Source organism: Diadema setosum, chromosome 9 (assembly GCF_964275005.1).
Source record: "Diadema setosum chromosome 9, eeDiaSeto1, whole genome shotgun sequence".
Lineage (NCBI taxonomy): Eukaryota > Metazoa > Echinodermata > Echinoidea > Diadematoida > Diadematidae > Diadema > Diadema setosum.
The window spans coordinates 13,437-34,961 of record NC_092693.1 but is presented as its reverse complement, the minus strand read 5'-3'; the positions used below and the strand labels follow the sequence as shown (position 1 = coordinate 34,961).

Genomic DNA, 21,525 nt, shown 5'->3' with positions numbered 1-21,525 from the left:
CATGGCTGCATAACAGAGGTCAGAGTGTAATTGTTTTCTTAAGGTGTATCTTTGGCCAAAAAATATTTTTTGATATGTGTAAGAGCTACATTTCAGTAACCTATTACACCAAGAATAAGAAAAAAAAATGTTCAATATTAGCAAAGAAAAATACATTTAAAGTTTAACATATCACTAAAGCCAATGGGTCTGAAATGAAGACTATAACTTTGCTATTGTTCCCAGGCTGCCTAATCTCTTGCTGGTTCCTTAATCCCTTGCTGGTTCCTGAGAACAAAAGAAAGTTGATAGTCTTTCCTTTCAGACTCACCGATTTAGTTCTTATTTTCTATATCAAAATTGGTCTTTTTCTTCATTTATATGTAACATTTTTTTCTGATTGTTGGTGCAACAGATTACTAAAATACATCTCTTTCACATATCAAAAAATATTTTTTGACCAAAGATAACTTTAATACTTGTGGTTATGTATTGTAATACATCGACTTCATGTTCTTTCTTCCGTACGGTGATATTTTAACAAACTGCTCTTTTTTTGGCTTGTGCCGAAAGGGTGGGTTGGGTGGTGGCGCGTCGCGTTAATGGGAACACCACCCTTCGTCCAAAGCCTCCCCCCCCCCCCCCCCCCCCCCCGCCGTTGGGAGCGTTGGGTCGCGTCGCGTTGACTGGAACCCCACCCTTCGTCTTTGATGATATAATTTGGTGTTAGACCAAAAATAGACCAAATGGCTATTATTAGACGAATTGACTGTAGACCAAATAGTAATTAAAGCAAATAACAATTAGACCAAACAGTAATTGGACGAAATGATGACTAGACCAACTGGTTATTAGACCAACTGGCTGTAGACCAAGTGGTAATAGAGTGTAAACCGATCCGGACGATAGCATCTTTGAAATGGTTGTTTGAAGGTTAAATATAAATTCAAAACTCGTCTTTTAATATTACATGAGAAAAAGTACCAACGCACCCTTTCGGCAAAACCGGGGGGGGGGGGGGGCTTGGGACGAAGGGTGGGGTTCCAGTCAACGCGACGCGACCCGACGCGACCCGACGCGACCCGACGCGACCCGACGCGACCCAACGCTCCCAACGCACCCTTTCGGCAAAACCGGGGGGGCTTTGGACGAAGGGTGGTGTTCCCATTAACGCGACGCGCCACCACCCAACCCACCCTTTCGGCACAAGCCTCTTTTTTTTTTTTTAATACTAAGAGCAAACAAAAAATGTGTCCAACTAGCCTTGGTTTAGATCCTGTTTGAGCAGAAAGTACCGCGCTTTAGAAGTATTGCCATGATATTGTCAGTTATCTGAGTCCTGATTAAACAGTGGCAGCTGTATCAAAACATTGTACTCATGCTCATCCTCCAAGTCAGGAAGAAAATCCACATACTAGTAAACAAATCATATTCAAGTTTATCTTTCATCATGTCTAATGCTAACTGTAGTTAAGTCATGTCACAATTATGCCAACAGGGCAGTTGCTTTCAAGGCCAATTTTCATGTTTTTATGTGACATAATTACTGATATTCCTATGCTCATTTCAACAACAATAAGAATAAGAGACCTGGGTCTCACTCACTTGACTATCGCAAGTTCACCTTTCACGTAGTCACTAATCTTTGTTGGTCTCTCCCACTCGTGCCCATTTGTTCAAATATATATTTTATCGCCCAAGTAACAATATCTGTCCAGTTTGGCGAAAATTTGACCATGCAAGCTCGGGAAGGAAGATGATAATGTACAATTAAGGCCCATTTTTGGACCTCCCCCCTTCCCGGTTCCAAGGGGGGGGGGGGGGGGCACCCCTGGATCTGCCATGAACAAACTTGTAACTACGGTCATCAATATACTTACCTGTACTCATTAATTAATATTAGCTCAATGACTTCTTGCTCTAGAGAAGATTTCTAAAGATTCTTATTTTTTATTTTTTTTTTTATTTATTTATTTATTTTTTTTTTTTGGGGGGGGGGGGGGGGAATTGGGCCCCATGGGGTCCATTTCAACAAATTGAGATCCTATCCCCCTAGGGATGCTACTTGCCAAGTTTGGTAAAAATCCATCTAGGGGTTATCAAGAAGGTAAAAATGACAAAAGTTTATGCACGACACGACGGATGACGGACGGCAGACGACGCACGATAGACGAGCCCTCGGCTCAGGTGAACTAAAAACCTAGCTTTGCCAAATTTAGCACTTGAAAATCCACATTTTCTGTTTCTCTGTTATCACCAGCCGCACTGCCATCTCCCTCTGCCAGCAGCCTAAAATCTGCCTTTTATGTGGAGCAGTTTCCTAATTAGCTTCATCAGGTTCTGCCCCTTCTTCAACTTCTTTCTCCAATATCTCCCTCTTTATTGTTGTCACTGCTTTTAATCTTATTGTTGTTGATATCCAAATCTATGATCTTACCAAAGTTATTTTTGCTGATCATCTTACACAGTTCTCAAGTATTAAATGTACATAATCGAAAGTCTTTTCAAAGTTCACCACTGGAAGAAGAAATTTAGGCCGTTACCATCTGTATGAAGGAATATCATTTTCCATGTCATGAATTAGGATTCAGATCTATTGCTGCACGATGTATGATGTAGCCTACCAGCATGGTGAGCCAACTAATCCCTAAAATTCAGTCTGCCTCCTACCAGCATGTACTCCACAGCTATTACTGTGTCTGCATTTTAAAAATATCTGTCAGTATGCTATTGTGCACATGTATGCAATTGATGTATGTAAGCCTTTTAGTCTTAAGCATTTCTACACATACTAGAGAGTTTAATTGACCCCAACAAACATAAACTTTAAGTAACCCTTTCATGTCTACCTTTTTTTTTTTTTCACAATAGCCCCATATATTATTTATTCCAAAGCATAAGTAACCTCAGTGAGACCTACTCCTCTTATCTTGGGAATGAAGTACCTTGCCTTGGCCTAAAACCTCAGTAAAACTACTGAAATCAACCCCTGTATCTTGGGAAAGAAGAATTTTGGCTTGATCCAAACCCCTGTGATCCTATTGAAACTAATCCATGTATCTCGGGAAGGTTCTTGTCATTACCCACAACCTCAGCAACCCTAGTAAAACTAACCCCTGCATCTTGGGACGGAAGGGCCTGCCTTGATCCATACCCTCAGAAACCCTTGTAAAACCGACCCTTTATCTTGGGAAGGCTTTTGACTAGATCCACAACCTCAGCAACCCAAGTGTTTCTTGGGAAGGAAGGGTCTTGCCTTTAGGTGCTGATGTTATGAATCAAGGCCAGACCCTTCCTTCCCAGGATACAGGGGTTACAGGGTTGCCAAGGTTGTTGATCTAGTCAAGAGCCTTCCCAAGATAGAGGGGTTGGTTTCACAAGAGCTGCTGATGATGTGGGTAAAGGCAAGACCCTTCCTGAGATACAGTTATATTTGAAAAAGAAGGGGAATCTGTCTTGATCCACAACCTTAGAGTAACCCTAGAAACCCTTGTATCTTGAGGAGGGTTGAGCTTGACATGATCCACACACTCAACAACCCTGATTCTTGGGGAGGAAGGATCTTGTCTTGATTCATATTAAACATCTTTTATCCTCTAGTGAAACCATCCCATCTTTCTTTACTTGGGTATGAAGGGTCCTGCCTTGACCCACAACCTCAGTAACATTATCAAAACTAACCCCTGTACACAGTGTATCTTGGGAAGGAATGCTCTTGCCTTGATGCACAATCTCATTAGTCGGAAACCCTTGTGACACCTATTGACACCTATTCCTTGCGATATGTAAAGGCCACAGTCTCAGTTGCTCTAGTGAAACCTACTACTACATACATAATGAAGGAAAGGTTTACAACCTTAAAGGGAAGATAAACCCCAAGAGCAATGTGGATTGAGTGAAAGCAGCAACATTAGTAGAACACATCAGTGAAAGTTTGAAGAAAATCGGACAATCGATGCAAAAGTTATGAATTTTTAAAGTTTTGGTGTTGGAACCGCTGGACGAGGAGACTACTAGAGGTTATGACGTATGAGTGGACAACAATACCAAGAAAATATAAAGAAAATTGTACAAAAATCCATTTTTTATGAAAATTACAAATTCCATCAACTTGATATTGACGTATGTTAGAGGTAGCAATTATTCCCCCTGCTTTCTGAAAGAGGTTGGTCCATTGCTCTTTCATAATTCTAGAAAAGTGAATTTTTGTTGAATTTCCTTTATATTTTCTTTGTATTGTTGTCCACTCATACGTCATATCCTCTAGTAGTCTCCTCATCCAGCGGTTTCAACACCAAAACTTTAAAAATTCATAACTTTTGCATCGATTGTCCGATTTTCCTCAAACTTTCACTGATGTGTTCTACTAATGTTGCTGCTTTCACTCAATCCACATTGCTTTTTGGGTTTACCTTCCCTTTAATGACCCGTGTGAAACCTACCCTTGAAGATCTGCACCAAGCCTGTAATGACGATGATGATGAGTGCAAAAACCTTTGCTGCTGTGAAAAAGTCCTGCACCCTGGTAGCCCACTTGACACTGTAGCTGTTGACAAAGGTTAGCACGGCTGTAGAGTAGGAATAGAAAGAATACATTTTTTTTTTTTTTTTTTTTTAATTATTGCAGTCCTACTTCAGAAACAAAAACTTAAAGAGGGCTACAGGATGTAGGCTGTGCTTCATATACCATAATAAATAAACAAGAGCATTTGGATACAAGGAATAAAACAAGCCTCTCATGTATTAAACAGACACAACATGATTTTGCTTGAATGAAAATTGCAAAAATAAAACACTTCATCAAACCAACCCAAACCAAATCAAACACCCAATATCCCAAGGAGTGAGATAGACATTTTGAAATAAAGCATGTAATGCAAAATATACGGCACTTAAATCAGGGAAAGTTCACTGACATTCGACCTTTGAACTTGTCGGACTTAACTCATATTTGAACAGGACTGATATCTTTAGGTTATGTACCCATGGTGTGAGTTTGGCGGTCATAGTGCAAATCTGTGGAAAGTTAATTGAGTACACGTGGCATGCCGTGGGTCAAGACATGGGGGGGGGGGGGGGGCACCTCGTGGAAAAGTAGGTGTGTATGTTTGTGTGCGCGCGTGTGTGCGTGCGCTGTCAGTCTGCAAACTGAATGGGGACTACAATACATAACGGAATGTGATACATTCTACAGCGCAGTCATTGAGCAACATTGCCACGAATAGGACTCTTCCTTTTACTGTACGTATAGTCAGGGGCGGATCCAGGAATTCCGTAAAGGGGGCGCAAAGCGAAGGAGCGTAGCGAGCGAGGGGGGGGGGTATTTTTTTTTGTATTTATGTTAGTCATCGTGCGATTTCATGCATACTTTTGGTAGATTTTTTAATCATTTTGTAACTCTGAATAATTCTGGAAAATGGAATGGAAATATTGTTTTACTCGAGGAATGTGAAATATGAATGCAGTAGAATTATATAACCATAGTTTCTGCGCTCATTAAATAAATGACTGATTGCTTGATTGATGATTATGATGATGATGATGATAAAATGTACCTAGATATTCCCAATATTGCATCAATTATAAATTATGATCACGTTCTTCACAACGAAATTAGATATGTGCGAGCGAGCGTATTAGCGAGCGCTCTAGAATACACATATTTATACTGTAATGTAAGAGAAAGTTATCTTTCTGATAACCCAGGACGTGTAGCTCCAATCTCTTCTTGCAGGCTATAACTGCTGGCATTGTTGATAATTTATTGCGAATACCTTATAACAATATCCTCTAAAGTCATTCCATATATCCAGAATCATCATTTACTTCACTTATTTGTGTGCGAGCGAACGAAAGCGAGCCATCGCCTGAAGAAACATGCTCTTTTCAAGTGTCTTGAATAGATATGTTATCATTTTTACCAATCTTCCCGAAAAATATAAGTTCCAGGTGCAAAACTCCTATCTTTCTTGTCGGCGCAATGTTTGTTACATGTTAACAGTTTTCTGTACATTGATTATGGAATGACGGTTTGAAACGACAAATTACTGGCAGCAATATCAAGAGAATTGCATAACAATTAAATGCGACCAAGCAGAAATTTTGACATTATACAGTCAAAAAACTGCCGTTTGTAGATATATTTTTTTCGCTTTGGAAATTAAAAGGTGGGGGGGGGGGGGGAGGCCCCCCCCCCCCCCCTGGATCCGCCACTGGTAGTCAAGGGTGTCGGTTCATGTTCATGATTGGGGCAGGTATGACCAGACTAGTATATTGATATGTAAAGCAATACTGCAAAATCAATGATAGCTTTGACATACTAGTAACGAAGCGTAAGGTACATGCTACATCACATTGCGCAACATTGCAGCGACTCTCTCTGCCGTTCGGATGTTCTGAGTGCACTGCGCACATCGTGCTTATATTCAGAATACCAACCAGGAATCACGCTGAATCACAATCTTTTGTCGGCGCCGGGCTTTTTGAACAATGTTTCACACTATACCTCTATAATCATTATGGTTAAAAAAAAAACAAAAAAAAAACAAAAAAAAACTTAGAAAAATATCTAATTTCTTGATCAACCTTTCATGTTGATTTCAAAAGCAGTTTAATAACCCTTGAATTACCATTTTCATATATATTTTTTTAAACCAGCAAATGGGGGGGGGGGGGGGCACATGTTTTTTTCGTGTAAAAACAATACAAAAGTCGCGTTTATAGAGCATTTAAAAGCAAATTTCTAGGAAATTACACACAGAGGAAAATTTTAGCGCGAAGGATTATGATTATAATATACGGGGGTACATTTATGTGACGGTATAAGATCGTCGGCGAGGGAGTGAAGCGACCGAGCAGGGGGAGGGTGTGGGAAGGGGGATACCCCTCTCCCACGGTAAGGACTTTTTGTATAAACAGAGTACAAAAGTCGCGTTTATAGAGCATTTAAAACCAAATTTCTAGGATATTACACATAGTAGAAAATTTGAGAACGAAGGATTATGATTATAATATACGGGGGTGCATTTATATGTGACGGTGTAAGTTCTTCGGCGAGGGAGCGAAGCGACAGAGCATGGGGAGTGTGTGGGAGGGGGGATACCCCCTCTCACGGTAGGGACTCTTTGTAAAAACAGAGTACAAAAGTCGTGTTTATAGAGCATTTAAAAGCAAATTCCTAGGAATTTAAACATAGTGAAAAAATTAGTGCGAAGGACTATGATATATCATACGGGCGGTGTGAGATCCTCGGCGAGGGTGTGGGATACCCCCTCCCACAGTATAGGGACTTTGTGTAAAAACAGAGTATAAAAGTCGCGTTTATAGAGCATTTAAAAGCAAATTTTTAGGAAATTAAACAGTGAAAAGAAAATAGTGCGAAGAACTATGATTATGATATATGGGGGTACATTTATATGTGACGGTGTAAGACAGAGCTACCAAGTCTCACGCATTCTGAGTGAGACTCAAGCATTTAGGGGTCGTCTCACGATCTCACGCACGACACCCATTTTTCTCACGCATCGGGCAAAGTCTACAATTTAGGCCCATAATAAGGAGCATAGCTCAAAGGATTAAAGTAATAGTTACAATTGAAGGTATATTTTCCTTTTGTCTTTCAAAATAAGTAAAAAATAGTCACTTAAGTATGCACCTGATCGCACCAATAAGAGCTAAAAATTGAAAAAGGTCCCTACCGTGGGAGGCCACGGTGGTGTGTGTGTGTGTGGGGGGGGGGGGACCCCTCCCACACCCTCGCTTGCGTGCACATTCGCTTGCCGAGATGCCGAGTCATGAAAATCTCACTCATAAAAAAAAAATTGAACTTGGCATCCCTGTGTAAGATCTTCGGCGAGGGAGCGAAGCGACCGAGCGGTGGGGGGGGGGGGATCACAGGTAGGGACTTTTTGTAAAAACAGAGTGTGAAAGTCGAGTTTACAGAACATTTTGATTCAAATTTCTAGGAAATTAAACGTAGTAAAATAAACATCACTGCGAATTCATAACTTATGAAAACTGTTCATTTTACTATACGAGCAGAGCGAGCGAGCCACTTTCGCTTTGCCATTCGTCTGAAATGTATTAATTAAAAGCTTAAACGTGATCGCATTGTTCGAGCAATAAAAATATTCTTATATTGCTAAAAAGCATAGAAGAAAGGGGAAATGTAAGGTTTACTTAAAGGTATGTTTCAGGGGGGCACACTCGAGGACGCGAGGCAACCACCTATACACTAAATTTACTCATAAGTAAATATTAGTGTATAGATAATGAATTATGATTTTCGCCCCGTTAGGGGCGAACATTTTCAGTTATGAAATTGACAACTTTTAGACAAGAAAAGTGCCTTTATTGTTCATTTTGGTCTTTAAATAATTGATTATTTCTTATACAGGGGGCACTGGGGGCAAAAACTCGATTTGCCCCCCCCCCAATAAAATTGGGGGGGGGGGGGGGAGGGGCAAGTGCCACCCCTGCTCCCCACCCCGCTTCCAGTGCCCTTGTATATAAATTATATATATACATATATATATATATATATATATATATATATATATATATACACACACACCTTGTATAACTTTGTGTGAGTGTGTGTGTTTATACTGATTCTGCACATGTGCTGCTACATGGTTTGCGTGATTATCATTTTGATTTGTTTTTTCTTTGTGTAATTTGGCTTTTGAATGGTTATAGCTTGTACATTGTACCTTTTTATGAGGCCAATAAAGAAGAAAAGACAAGAAATGAAATGAAACAAACGCTACAATAGAATAAGATTCGTTTATCAGAAGTGAAAAAAGTGTGGGTATACTAACTACTGTACCCAAGGAATTACTAAACCCTCTGAGTAATGGACCTTTTATATTTTCGGGTTGACGAACTTTCGCAACAACAAACTTATTTCATTTTCGGATGAAAAAATCTTCAGAAGAACCAACCTTCGGAATAACGTACACACACACACACACACACACACATAGATATATTATATATTGTATATACATGTACATAAAGATTATGTATATTTAATGTTTTACATGTGTTTTTAAACTACGCATGAAAGCAGAATTTAAACGAATTAATGCATACGGACTATCGCGTATAACATTGCTTTTCAGCAGATGATGAGCACTCGATAATAACTAAATGTATACGAATGGTCTAACACCGATCAAGTGTCAATAGGGGACCACACCGAGAGGTGTTGAAAGTATTTTGTAATGGTGTTGAAAAGTGTTCACCTGGCACTTCGTGGTGTTAATTTGACACTGTAGCTGGTGATATTCTGACACTGCGTTGGTGTTAATTCAACATTGACACCACATGATGTTGAGTTGATATTGCTGGTGTTAATTTCAATGGTATAACACCCGCCCAGCTTCAATAAGGGACCACACCAACTAGTGTTACTGTGGTGTAAATGTTTTCACACCTTTTTTTCCAAAATCAAGTACTTTATCGGAAAGTTCTTGATCGTTTTGTTGAAGTTCAAAATCAACAAGAAAAACAGTAACCAAGTAACTAGTCAAAAAAAAATTTTCATACATTGAAGTGACATCAGGTGTTAATTTAACACCGAAAATGAGCACCGAAAATTTAACACCAGCTCGGTGTTTCATATCTAACACCGGACTTTTTGCAGTGTAGCCGATCGGAAGGCCTCATAATATTATTTTTCTTCCCCAGAATTAATAATAAGCAGTTTTTCTGGTCAAAATTTTCAGGAGAGTTATCTTACAATCTACAGTCATAGGCATGGTTTTCGAGATGATTTGAGACGACCTGATGTACTTTTCCACTTGGTATCTTTTCCCTTTAAAGGAGTAGGGCCTACATGACAAGTGTGGCGCGAATTGTGGATGTTAGCATACATTTTTAACATAGTAAGCCCTATTTACATGGTATCTATGTAAGATGTGGACATGATGCAAATGCATTCATGGCTCTGTGTTTATGCTGTTGCGCACGTCACACGAATTGTCTGAGCTCTAGACTGCGGTTATAACATCAGAGCTATATGGCGGGAGGGGAGAACAGAACCGTCTCGCGATTGATCGCGTTGGACACTAAAACCTTATCTTGAAGTCGTGGTCGTTGGAAGTCACATTGAGTCTGTGGAGACCATTTACATGTACATGCTGTGAAACCTCCTGGTGATCATGCATTTTCAAGCTCATTCTTACTGGGTATACGTCTATGATTTGCATTTATACGCCTTAATGAATGTCAGACTTCCTATATCAGAGAGTAAACAAGAAAGGGGGGTTGCAGAAATGAAATGAAAATGGACGTGCTATTCATGTATAGGTACACGATTTTAGGCATAGGGCATATTGCAAAGCGTATTTCAGGTACCCGCGGTAATCTCGTTGTATACTGGGGGCTCGCCTCCAAACAGGGAGGTGAGAGTGCTTCCCTCTCACCTCCCTGCTCCAAAGCATCACTGACACTGCGGTAAAATCTTGGCATACATCCAGATCACATGATTGAACATGATCTCTCATTGACGCACTGTTTACTACTAACAGGGTAGCGGAAAGTTTGTTCGTTTGTTTGGGCTCATGATTGAAAAGATCTCGGAGAGGAGCCCTTGAGGTTTATTTGTGTGTGTGTGTGTGTGTGTGTGTGTGTTTGCTCTCTAAGGGAACGGTTCTTTGTTTCCTTATCTTTATTAGTTGTTGTTTTTATTAAAAGCCAACACCATAGAAGGCTGCAGGCCCCAGACCCCCCCCCCCCCAACCCTGCTCCCGTTCCGCAGCCTCTGTGTTAAATAAAACACACACATAGTATTTTCAGCATGATCCACGACTTGGGACACCATTGTCTCAAAATCGAAAATTTGACCCCATATCGAGTGATTCGTCGGTTCGTGTGACAGGCGACGTTTTAATCCACTTTCATATACATGTGGATTGAGAGAATGCAGCAATGTTAGTAGAACATATCAGTGACAGTTTGAGGAAAATCGGACAATCCATTCAAAAGTTACGATTTCTGCTCAGTCACTGCTGGAGGAAAGACTACAGCTTGAGACGTCACAAGTGTAGAACGACATAAAGAAAATACAAAGAAAACCCAACATAAAAATTATCTCCCCTTTTCTCGAAAAATAAAAGAGCACATGACTTGCCTCTTTCAGAAGGCAGGGGGAGTAATATTACCCTTAACATGCATGGCACTTACAAGTTGAGGGAATGTGCACTTTTTTCTTCTTTTTTTTTTGATATGATGCAGCCTATGCAGGATATACATAAGGTATAAGCCTAGGTGCCAAGTCAGATAAATTGTTCCGGGCGTCGCGCAGTGCTCTGTGACATGGTGTAACCTTATAATACAAATATGCTTGGAAGGCCTATCGGGTTATAAAGACACAACAGTATAGTAGCCGAATATAACTCATCTTACGACTGACAGGCACGGAATATAGTACATGTAAGTCCCGGGGTATAACCTCCTATAGAGGAACGATAAAGTAGATCTATCGTATGAATTATACATTAACACGGTGCTAAATGGAACTTGCTCAGTTACAGCGGCTGTTATGCATTCGACCAAGTGCAGTGCATGTTATAATCTACCACAGCTATCGTATACAAACAGGCACACTAAATCAAAAACAAGGCAAACGCCAAGTGATATCTCGTCCGCATGTGCTAGTGATGTACCCGTGGTATGAATTTGGTGGCCATATAAAATGTAAAAGCTGTGGAAGGTTATTGAGAGTATCGCACCACGATAGTACGTGTAAAGTGCTTACCAGGTAAAGTTTATCGACTATTTGACCATTGAACCTGTCGGAGTTCACCTATATTCAACTTGACAGGCATCTTTAGGTTATGTAGGCCTACCTGCGGTATTATATTGTTCATGGGTCAAATCTGTGATAAGTTATTGGGAGTACATAAATTGTGAGTACAGTGCTTATCATTGCAAGTTCAATGACCTTTTGACCCTTGACCTTGTTGGACAACACCCACACCCGAACTTGACCAGCATTTATAGACTTTGTACAGTACCTGTAGTGTGAGTTTTGTGGTCATGCATACACTGTAGCTCAAAGCTGCGGAAAGTTAGAGAGCGTACATAAAAATGTTGACGGCGCCGGCAATGACGCCGCCGACGACGATGACGGAAAGGTGATGCCTATGTCTCGCTTCCGCTACGCGGGCAGAACAGTATAAACTCAGTTGATAATAACATATCCTGATTTCGTTAGACGCGAACGAATAGACGCTTGCAGAAGACTGGGAAGATGTCAAGGTCATACATGTGTACACGATCATGCATGAATTGTCTTATGATAGTAGGTCTACATTTAAACACAAAACAAAACAAAAAATAAGGTTCTCCCTATCTCAATTTCTGAACCGGGAACCTTTGAGGGAATCTGAATACAGGGGAAAGTAACCGTGCGGTGTATTTCTCAGCTATACTTTTCACGTGAAATTGAGTGGACATCATTCAGTGAGTAATCCCTACAGGCAAAATAAGTGCTTTTTGAAGTTCACAAGCCCAATTTTGTAACTTAGATTCAATGATATCTGAACAAATTTCGAATTTCCAACATAAGAAGGCAGGCAACAAACATGTATTGTGCTTCCTATCGTACCAATCACTTGTGCTCAAAATTTCACGCTTGAGTGACCACAAGGCAAAAATTGCGAAAACTGCAGTTTTGAGATGTCTCCCAAGGTACATGAAAATTCAATCTTAACACATAGAATTCATGTTTTGGAAAGCTAATTACAAATTTCGCACACAATATGCATCAATTCACGGTTGAATGAGCGCATTATATAATGAAAAAAGAATCGTATCTTGAAATTATGCAGTAAGTACAAGTGTATTGCTTTGATTTTGTTCACAAAAATCAACTGAATCATACATAACTATTCATTGTGTGTAGACCCGTTGTACATGCAGTGATCCTCATACTGGCATTTCTAAGGTTTCTGATTTGGAAATGACAGAGATTTGTTTTAGGGAACTTATTTTTTGTTTAGTGTTTATTTAGAACTCATGACAGCATGTCATGGACACAAATTGTTCTCGCTAACAAAAATATAGCAAACCACGTTTGTAAAGAAAAATCAAATACATGTATGAAGAAAGGGACAGAAAGAACGGGATAGATGCAAGCATACACACAAATATACACACAGAAGGTGGTATACTGTACAATTTAAAATCTTTACCGTATAGGATTACAAAATGATGAGACATTTCCTAGGCAGGTGTTTCTCGCCTTTGCAGAGCTGTTGGTTACCAAGGGGCCACAGCCATCTTCCTCCCATGTACGCAACAGTCTTATTCAAGTGCGAAATGTATACGACGAAAAGGAACTTATTAAGTGGGTACTACGGAAGTTAGAGACTTGGGGACAGAAAGAGAAGTAGAGAGAGGGAGAGAGTGACAGAGAGAGAGAGAGAGAGAGAGAGAGAGAGGGGGGGGGGGGGGGGGGAGAAGCTACTGCCCGACGTCTTACATCACAACACCTGCTATTTAGGACATGTAATTTCCGGTTTTCTCTCGAGCCCAGTTGCCATTGTTCGAGTATACCTTGCAGGGTTGTGTATACAGTAGTTTCACATCTACATCTGTCTGCGAAGTTACTACGCCGTTTCCAGCCTGCATATTGGTCGAACCCTCTCCCCCCACATCCCCCAGAAAAGAGTGAAATACAGTTTGTCTCATCTATAGATTGGTTACCTTATATTGAGCTGCTTAAATCAGACTCGAGGGAATATCCTATTACCAGCGGGCTGTATGACGAGTCTCCTTGATTGCCCAAAAATGAATCTCTGTTATGAGCGCTGCGTTGCTGCATCCAATCACGGCTTCGTCTACACAGACGGGGTTTGCTCACCGTTGACGTCATCAACCTTGTTGACGTTAGAGGGAAATGGACGGAGTGGATCGGGAAACGACATGCAAAGGCGCAAAAACAATATTCACCATTGACGTACTGTGGGAGAGATTTTAGGGACAAAAGATAATGAAGTTTTGAATTTGATCGTTTTCATCACGATGTAGAATCTCAAGTGACTTGTAAATCTCGACAGTAATTGTCTCTTGGTTTAGATACCACGAGAATGGAGGGTAATGAGCGACCATGTGTTTCAGTAGCTCAATTATAAACAAATGAAGTGTGAAATGAACACATAAAAGTGATGAGATGGAAGAGAATCGAATAATAAACGTAGGGCCTATAATAAAATACGCGCACATGCATGCAGAAAGATGCTTTGCCGAATGACGCTAGCCCAATTTACTGCGAGACTTTTCCTCATCTTTGGTGAACGATTCATATCAAAATACTACATAGATTCAACAGTAACAGGACGTATGTTACGTGTTTCAGTGTAATGGAGACCGTTTTAACAAAGGGAAACAGTAGGGGAAGAAGTAAACGATAACATAGGCATTATCAAGTTTATTCGAGTGGACGAAAGGTCGAGAGTTCAAACGTACATTGAATTGCAACCTTCTCATAACTATATACGACAAAACGTTTAGAGTCATCATTGCTAAATGATAGAAGTCATTGGAATGACACCATGGTTATTTTCGCCTCTGAACAATTTTAGTGTGTCTGTCATGTGAACTGGCACAATCTGATACATGTACGACTGACGCGGAGTGACTCTACTTCTGGTGACTTAATGGGTTAACATGGCAATGGGAATGTACTCATCCACGGTGTGAAATCATAAAAATTCTTTCCTGTGAGCCTTTTCATCTGATCGCGACATTAAATAGTGTCATGCATAACCAATGCGTATCATCCTTCTTGTTGGTGGTTCACGAAAAAGCAAACCATGAATAGGAACCTTATGTTGAAAATAATTTGCCCAAGACAATAGCAAATCAAGCGCTATCATAAACAGCTCAAACTTTGTTATCACGTAAACTTATAATAATCACCGTTGTGTTTTCATCGTTATCCAAGAGTACACAAATGCGTTTCTTAATTCTTTTTACAGACCATTTCACATTCCGAAAATATAGCTGAAGTTTTCAATTCTCATTTCTGAGAAAAAAAAAAATTACACGCTCCGTCATCTTGCAACAGAAATATTATATCTCTAAAATATATTTTTCAAGGCAAATGCCCATCATCAGTCTTCTGGAGGAACAAGGTCACGTGCTCTTTCGACATCCTAGAAATATGAATCTTGTGGAATTATTTCCTGTTACACACAGGTTTTTACAGTTTTTAACCGTTGTATAAATGAACTATTAAATGTACACCATAATATGACAAACTGCTGGACAGTGTTCACCTATAATACAGTCATGCATAAGACATACATACATGTACGTATATACATACATGACACAAAAGGTATTTGTATATACATACATGTACATAAAAGGCATTTATAGAAAGGAATTATTGAACTAAACTACATCCGCGGGTCTACAGTCTCTCCTGAACAGCGCACTTCGCCTTCATAATCATAATGGCAGTCATCCGAGGCAAATCATGCAGTATGTCCCCCGCCCCCCAAAATACAATCAGATTTTCGCACTGAAAACTTCCAATATGATTAAACTATCTGAATGCTATTCCAGAGTTTTCAAATACAATGTAGATCATCTTCGCTATATTTTGCTGAAAACCCCATTCAGTTTGGTCAAGTGATCACGGAGAAATGTGAATTCTTGTACAGCATGTCATGGATCTGATTCTTCCAAATTTAGCACTTGGATGCACTCGGAACTGCATATTAACGTGTGAACACAATGGACAGAACTTGGAGAGAAGGGATTCCTGACATGCTCTACAAAAATCATCATTTCTCTTTGACCACTAAAGCAAAACGGATGGGGTTTTCTGTAAGATGTGGGTAATAAGTTATACAAGCTGTAGTTTCATATCCTGAAATTGTACTTGGATTGATTCACTATTTTTAAAGTTATAATTGTGGAGGTCCCTGTTGTGTGTTTTTTTTTTTTGGACATACGGTATATATCTACATCTATATATATACACTGTATACATTTTTTATATATAATCTTAAGATTCAGGGATTGCTGCACGCCCCTTTTGGAACACCTTACCATCCTTTCCTGCATGAGGCCAGCTGGGGCGCCTCCACCAGCAAATTTTGTACAAAAAAAGGAGAAAAAAAAATACAGAAATTTAAAAATCTACAGCCCCCGCCACCCACTGACAATCTGTATGCAAAGTTTGGTCAATGGTCAATTTCCACCTGCCAGTATCCAAGAAAACGATGAAAATATCAAATTACAAAAATTAGCTAATTTGGTGGTATTTGCGCTCTAACCCCCCGAACTTTTGAACTTTCTCTACGTAATTCTATATTCTTTCTACACTCACCCCGCGCATTTAAGACATTATTTACCGTTTGTAGATGAAACAAAAACCGAGCTTTAGTGCTTCAAAATACATGTAGTTCTAAAATGTCAATTAGGAATAGAACCCCCCCCCCATGTACAAACGTTAATCAGTATAATCAATGTTAAATATTGTTAAAACAACTCAATGTAAACAATAGTTATAATAAAAGGAATTATCGTTTCCCAATCTTGTTTTATCTGCGTATTTCACAACCGACAAATAATGATTATGCTATAATGCCACAAAAGTATAAGAACATAGTAATCTTCAGCAGTCATCCATTCGACCTTGGAGAAAGTGCAGAGACGACGACAGTACCGCAAAGGTTATCAATTGTATTTCGATACAGTTCGGATTCCCGCAGTCATTGAATTACCGATGAATGGCTCACTAATGAGGAGTCTAGCAGAGACCAGCAATGGGGCGACAGTACGCACCCAGAATGACCCATCAACTGTGCCGCATGTGTAGCGTCTCCTCGAGATAGGCAAGAGCGGGATCGAACCACTAAAATCCCTCGCAAGTTCTAAAAATTAGCTGGAATTTTGGTGAAAACAGGTGAATGAATATGTTAAAGTATATAAAGAAATAATCAATAGACATGTATCGGTATATAGTTCTCGAAAAACCTCACAGGTTATCGACACAGAAGAAATGCCCTTCAAAAAGGTATTCACGGTTTTGGTACGCGTGTGTGTGTTTGTTCGTATTTTTCCTCTTCTTTTTTATTGAGTTGCCTCAATTCACAATATTTCCGTATGTTTTTTTTTTTCAATTCAAAAGATGCTGTTTCCATGGTAACACATTACTATCAAAAGACATTATCAAAAGACGATCCTTTCACATCTACACATGTCACAAGTACAAGACTTCCGAGTCAACTGCTCAAAAATTGAGAGAGTTATAGCTTCATCCGCAATTTACGTACTTTATTTAAATAATGCTGTAAGCATAGCTATAATGCATGATTTGATGACAGTGACGAAATGTGTTTTGGCACATTAGCATACTAAAGCGTTAATATGCGCCAAATTTCAAGGCAAATGCTAAAAAAAAAGCAATAACTGAGGGAGTTAGCTCAATGCAGGATATTTTTGAATGATTTTCTTTTAAAAATGATGTTACCATGGATGGCAACACTTTTTCCACATTAACGAAAGATAAAATGTGCACACCTACACCGTACATCCTACAGTGATCGCACATCCAAATTTCATGTCAAATGCTCAAAAACTGAGGAAGATATAGCTCAATTCATAATACATGTATTTTTATGATTTTTATTGGAAAAGAGCAATGTTCATGCCATCACCATGGTACACATTGTTCAACATTGACCAAGGACATGTTTTGCACTTCTAAAACGCATACATTGTATTGGTCACAATGTATGCAAAATCCAAAGTCAAACTGTCAAAAACTGAGGGAGTTAGGTTAATCCATTTTTTAATGAATTTCATTTTAAAAAAGTTACCGTGACAACACATCGTTTGACGACGACAAAAGATAAAGTTCGCATATCAACCTATACTGTAAACTATATGGCGGTGATGATTACGAGCCAAATTTCGAGTCTAATGCTCAAAAAGTGAGGAAATTGTCTCAATCCACTTTTTGTATGATTTGCATGAATATACCTGTGCCATGCAACATGTACTGTATTTTGTCACTCAAGATAACGTGTCTCGCATGAAAACATTATATATAGCAATTACATGTGTGTATGTCCACAATGGCATGCCAGAAAGCGGCAGCCTGGTATCACTTTGATAAGCGTTTACTATATACATAGAAGGGTGATGAAACCCAAATTACATATTGAGTGAATGAAGCAATATAACAAAACACATCATCTAAGTTTGAGGAAATTTTAGTTATGAAAAAAGGGAAGTTATGAATTTGTAAAGTTCAATGCCGCCGTCGCTGAATGAGCATACTACAGGTTCGTGAGGTCACTGCAGGACATCGATAAAGAAAATACAGTGTATAAGGAAAATTCCACAAAATTTCATTTCTTAAATGAAAATAATACATTCCCTCGACATGCTACTCACACTATTCTCATTGCTCTCTGGAAGAGGTACAAATTGTAACTTAATTGCTCTTTCAAAATGTAAAGTTAAAATAATACATGAATGTTGATTTTCTTTTTACGTGTATCAACTATCATTTTCTTTGTATCTTTGTACATCTATAAAGTAACAAAATGCCTGCCTTCTCATCCAGCGATGGCGGCGCCGAAACTTTATAAAATCAAAACTTTTCAACCGATTTTCCTCAAACTCCGCTGATGTGTTCTGCTAATATTGTTCCATTTCCATTTGCTCTCCTAACGTCCAGATTCCCAGGGATACTGTAGTTTGAATTCCTACCAACTGTCTTCTCACAGTTAAACCATGGAGGTCCACCTCCATGTTTAAATTCTCTACACTGCAGTTGACTTATACGCGGAGATTACACAATTTACGTATTTTCATTCCATTTCAAAATGTTTAAAGTCGAAGGAACTTTAATGAAGTTTTGTTTCATGAAATATAAAATCGCTTGCAACAAGTATTTTATGTTTTTGTATAATGTTTTCATTTTTTTTTTGAGCGCATAAGGACATTATCACTTTGTGTTATGCGCTATTATAAGCACTGTCAATTATTATTATGCATATTTGCGGCATTGACAGTATGCGATGATTTTAGCCTCAAAACGTCTCGCGGATTCTAAACAAAGTTTAGAAACATTTATCTCATCAACCATTGCAAAACAGTAACAATTTCACATTTTGCGACACAAACATGCATGATTTCCATTATTTTTATTTCTTAACAAACATACAGATGTATGCGAGACTGTGAAGCGAGGACATCATCGTGTTATGTTATGTAGTTGGCAAATGTGATTAGGACCGATAGCATTGTTTCGTAAATAAACTCACTACAATTCTGTACAAGTTATTCTTTATGACTGCGAAGAACACTTGAATATGGTGCAATTTTCAAGTATATTATGGATAACGCCTAAGGGTAGCTGTTACATTCAAATCCTTAAATCTGTCTTTCATCCGGGAGGTAGAAATGAGACCCGTGTGGATCACTGACACTGATATAGTGTTCCTTTCACTTCCCACCTGATTCGGAGAATATCAGTCCATCTGCCAGCTCTCACGTAAACCGTGCGATGTAAACACTGATGACAATGACATAAGGTCATGATACTTGCGACCTTCGGGTCAAAGCATCATACACGGAGAGCACGTACTTCAGGCCTGAAAAGTCTCACGATATGAAAGGATTCAGTTTCTAGATTTGATGACAAAATTCAAATAGAAATACATCTCGTACAGTACATCTTCGCGTTCATTGCTGCAGTTAGTTATCACCTTCAAGTAATTCTAATGCTGGCGTTTATAGGCGGAGTGTGCCAATTAGGCCCTATTTCATACACAAGAACTGACGACGCATACACACGTATAACACTCGTAAGGCGTCTGTAACGGGTGAACTCCTGCGTCCTGCAAACACAAGCCCTGATTTTAATTTTCTCCCTCTCGATCGATACGTTTCGGGACACACCAGCGATCATGAAGCTCTAGGTCTTACATGTACGTCTCTCTTCGTACGTGTACATGTAGGAACGTCCCAAGAGTTATGTCCGATGTGCCTTCTGTAATATACAATTAGTGGGGACAACTTGTAGTGCAAACATTAACAAATGCTCCCGAATTGCATCTAATTCTAGTTCGGAATTATTAGTCTTGGGTGTCATTGTCCTTTATTAGCGAACTACGAGCTCCGTACGAAGAGTAAGAGGCCCTAAGAGCGTCGCTATCATCGGAGTTAGCTATCTGAAGTTACAAATTTGGGCAGCTCCGTGTCAACTAAACAAACGCCTTATTTAAATACATACAACATACGAGCTATAGTCAATTTATTTCCCCCACGCATAACTGTCAATGAAAACCCTATTAATTCGTACACCCTAATTTCCAGATGTTTCAGGTAACCCCGTGGTGCTTCATACACAATTACAAGAGAGGTAGGCCTACATTCCTGTCATCCCGACAGAACATTTCGATGTTAGCGCTGCATGCAGTAACGTGCCTAAATATTTATAGTTTATCGACCTCTTCTCTTACTTTGGAGTCCTTCCTTCCATATTTGCAAATTCTGGTTGATTCATGGAGGCAGATCATGGGTTGAATTGTTTCTCAGACAAGCAACGAATAAGTTTTAGCCCGATCTTGGTTGCTGGGGCACCTCTATCCATCTTGAAGCACATTGGAAGCGCGTGAGAGGCAGATTACTGTATACCTTTCGTGATATAATTTAATATATACTATAAGAGATACACTAAATTGTACTTCCACCACCTCTAATTAATTACGGTGCAAGTGAAAAGGCGGCAAAGTACTAGCACTGGATGGAAAAACAATCTGCCAGTATTTCAATACCATGGCGTAACGGGTAAATTAGATTTAATCAAAGACCTGCTGGACTAAAGCGAGAGGACAAAATCTATCTGAGCTCGCTCCAAGATAATTGCAATGGGCACTCTGGACGTAGGCCTACTGTATATAAACCATGTATGATGGAATGGCATCGTCATTCGGCACTCAACGCGGCGGCCTATACACTGTATGTACAATAGGTGCGATGTGTCATCAGGCGTTCTCAGGATATAGAAACGGCGTGTTGAAACTGATAAAATTTTAGTTTTATCACAGCTTCAACACAGCTTCATCTAAGCTCTTAAGAGCTTAGATGCATATTTAACAGTGTAAGAGCAAGACCGTTAGACGTTAACATTGTTTCAGTAATGTTAATCACATCAAATAAAATGGCTGCGAAACTATCCGACCACACCCGGCCAAGTGTGCGGTAGCGTACTCCTGCAAACCTAATTACTACAGTATACTGGTCAGCATACCCAAACATTAACATACAATCAAACATTGAAAAATTATTCTTGACATACACACTTGTACAGGTCCTATACAAAAATAATAAATAAATAAATAAATAGGCGCGAGGTGTACAGTACATGTACAGTATCATACACTGTATTATATCAATGATGTACGTGTGCGTGTTTTTTTTTTTCTAATTACCTGCAACATATTATTATATAGTATTTGTCGTAAAATGCTCTAACTGTACATGCAGTGTATAATAAATTTGGATACA

General features: G+C 39.3%; 1 protein-coding gene across 2 annotated transcripts in view; it reads right to left on the bottom strand.

Annotated features, from left to right (window-relative positions):
• The window catches only part of LOC140233529 (large neutral amino acids transporter small subunit 1-like), a 57,039-nt gene that overhangs the window by 22,189 nt on the left and 13,325 nt on the right, over positions 1-21,525 (bottom strand). The window contains exons 1-2 of one of the 2 annotated variants that reach the window (XM_072313649.1): positions 13,179-13,221; positions 4,422-4,547 (exon numbers count right to left, since the gene is read on the bottom strand). In XM_072313649.1, the coding sequence (XP_072169750.1) occupies positions 4,422-4,547; positions 13,179-13,206 (154 nt within the window). In that variant the 5' untranslated portion in view covers positions 13,207-13,221. Of the gene's footprint in view, positions 1-4,421; positions 4,548-13,178; positions 13,222-21,525 lie in introns of those variants that run through there. The other variant, XM_072313648.1, reaches the window with a different exon arrangement.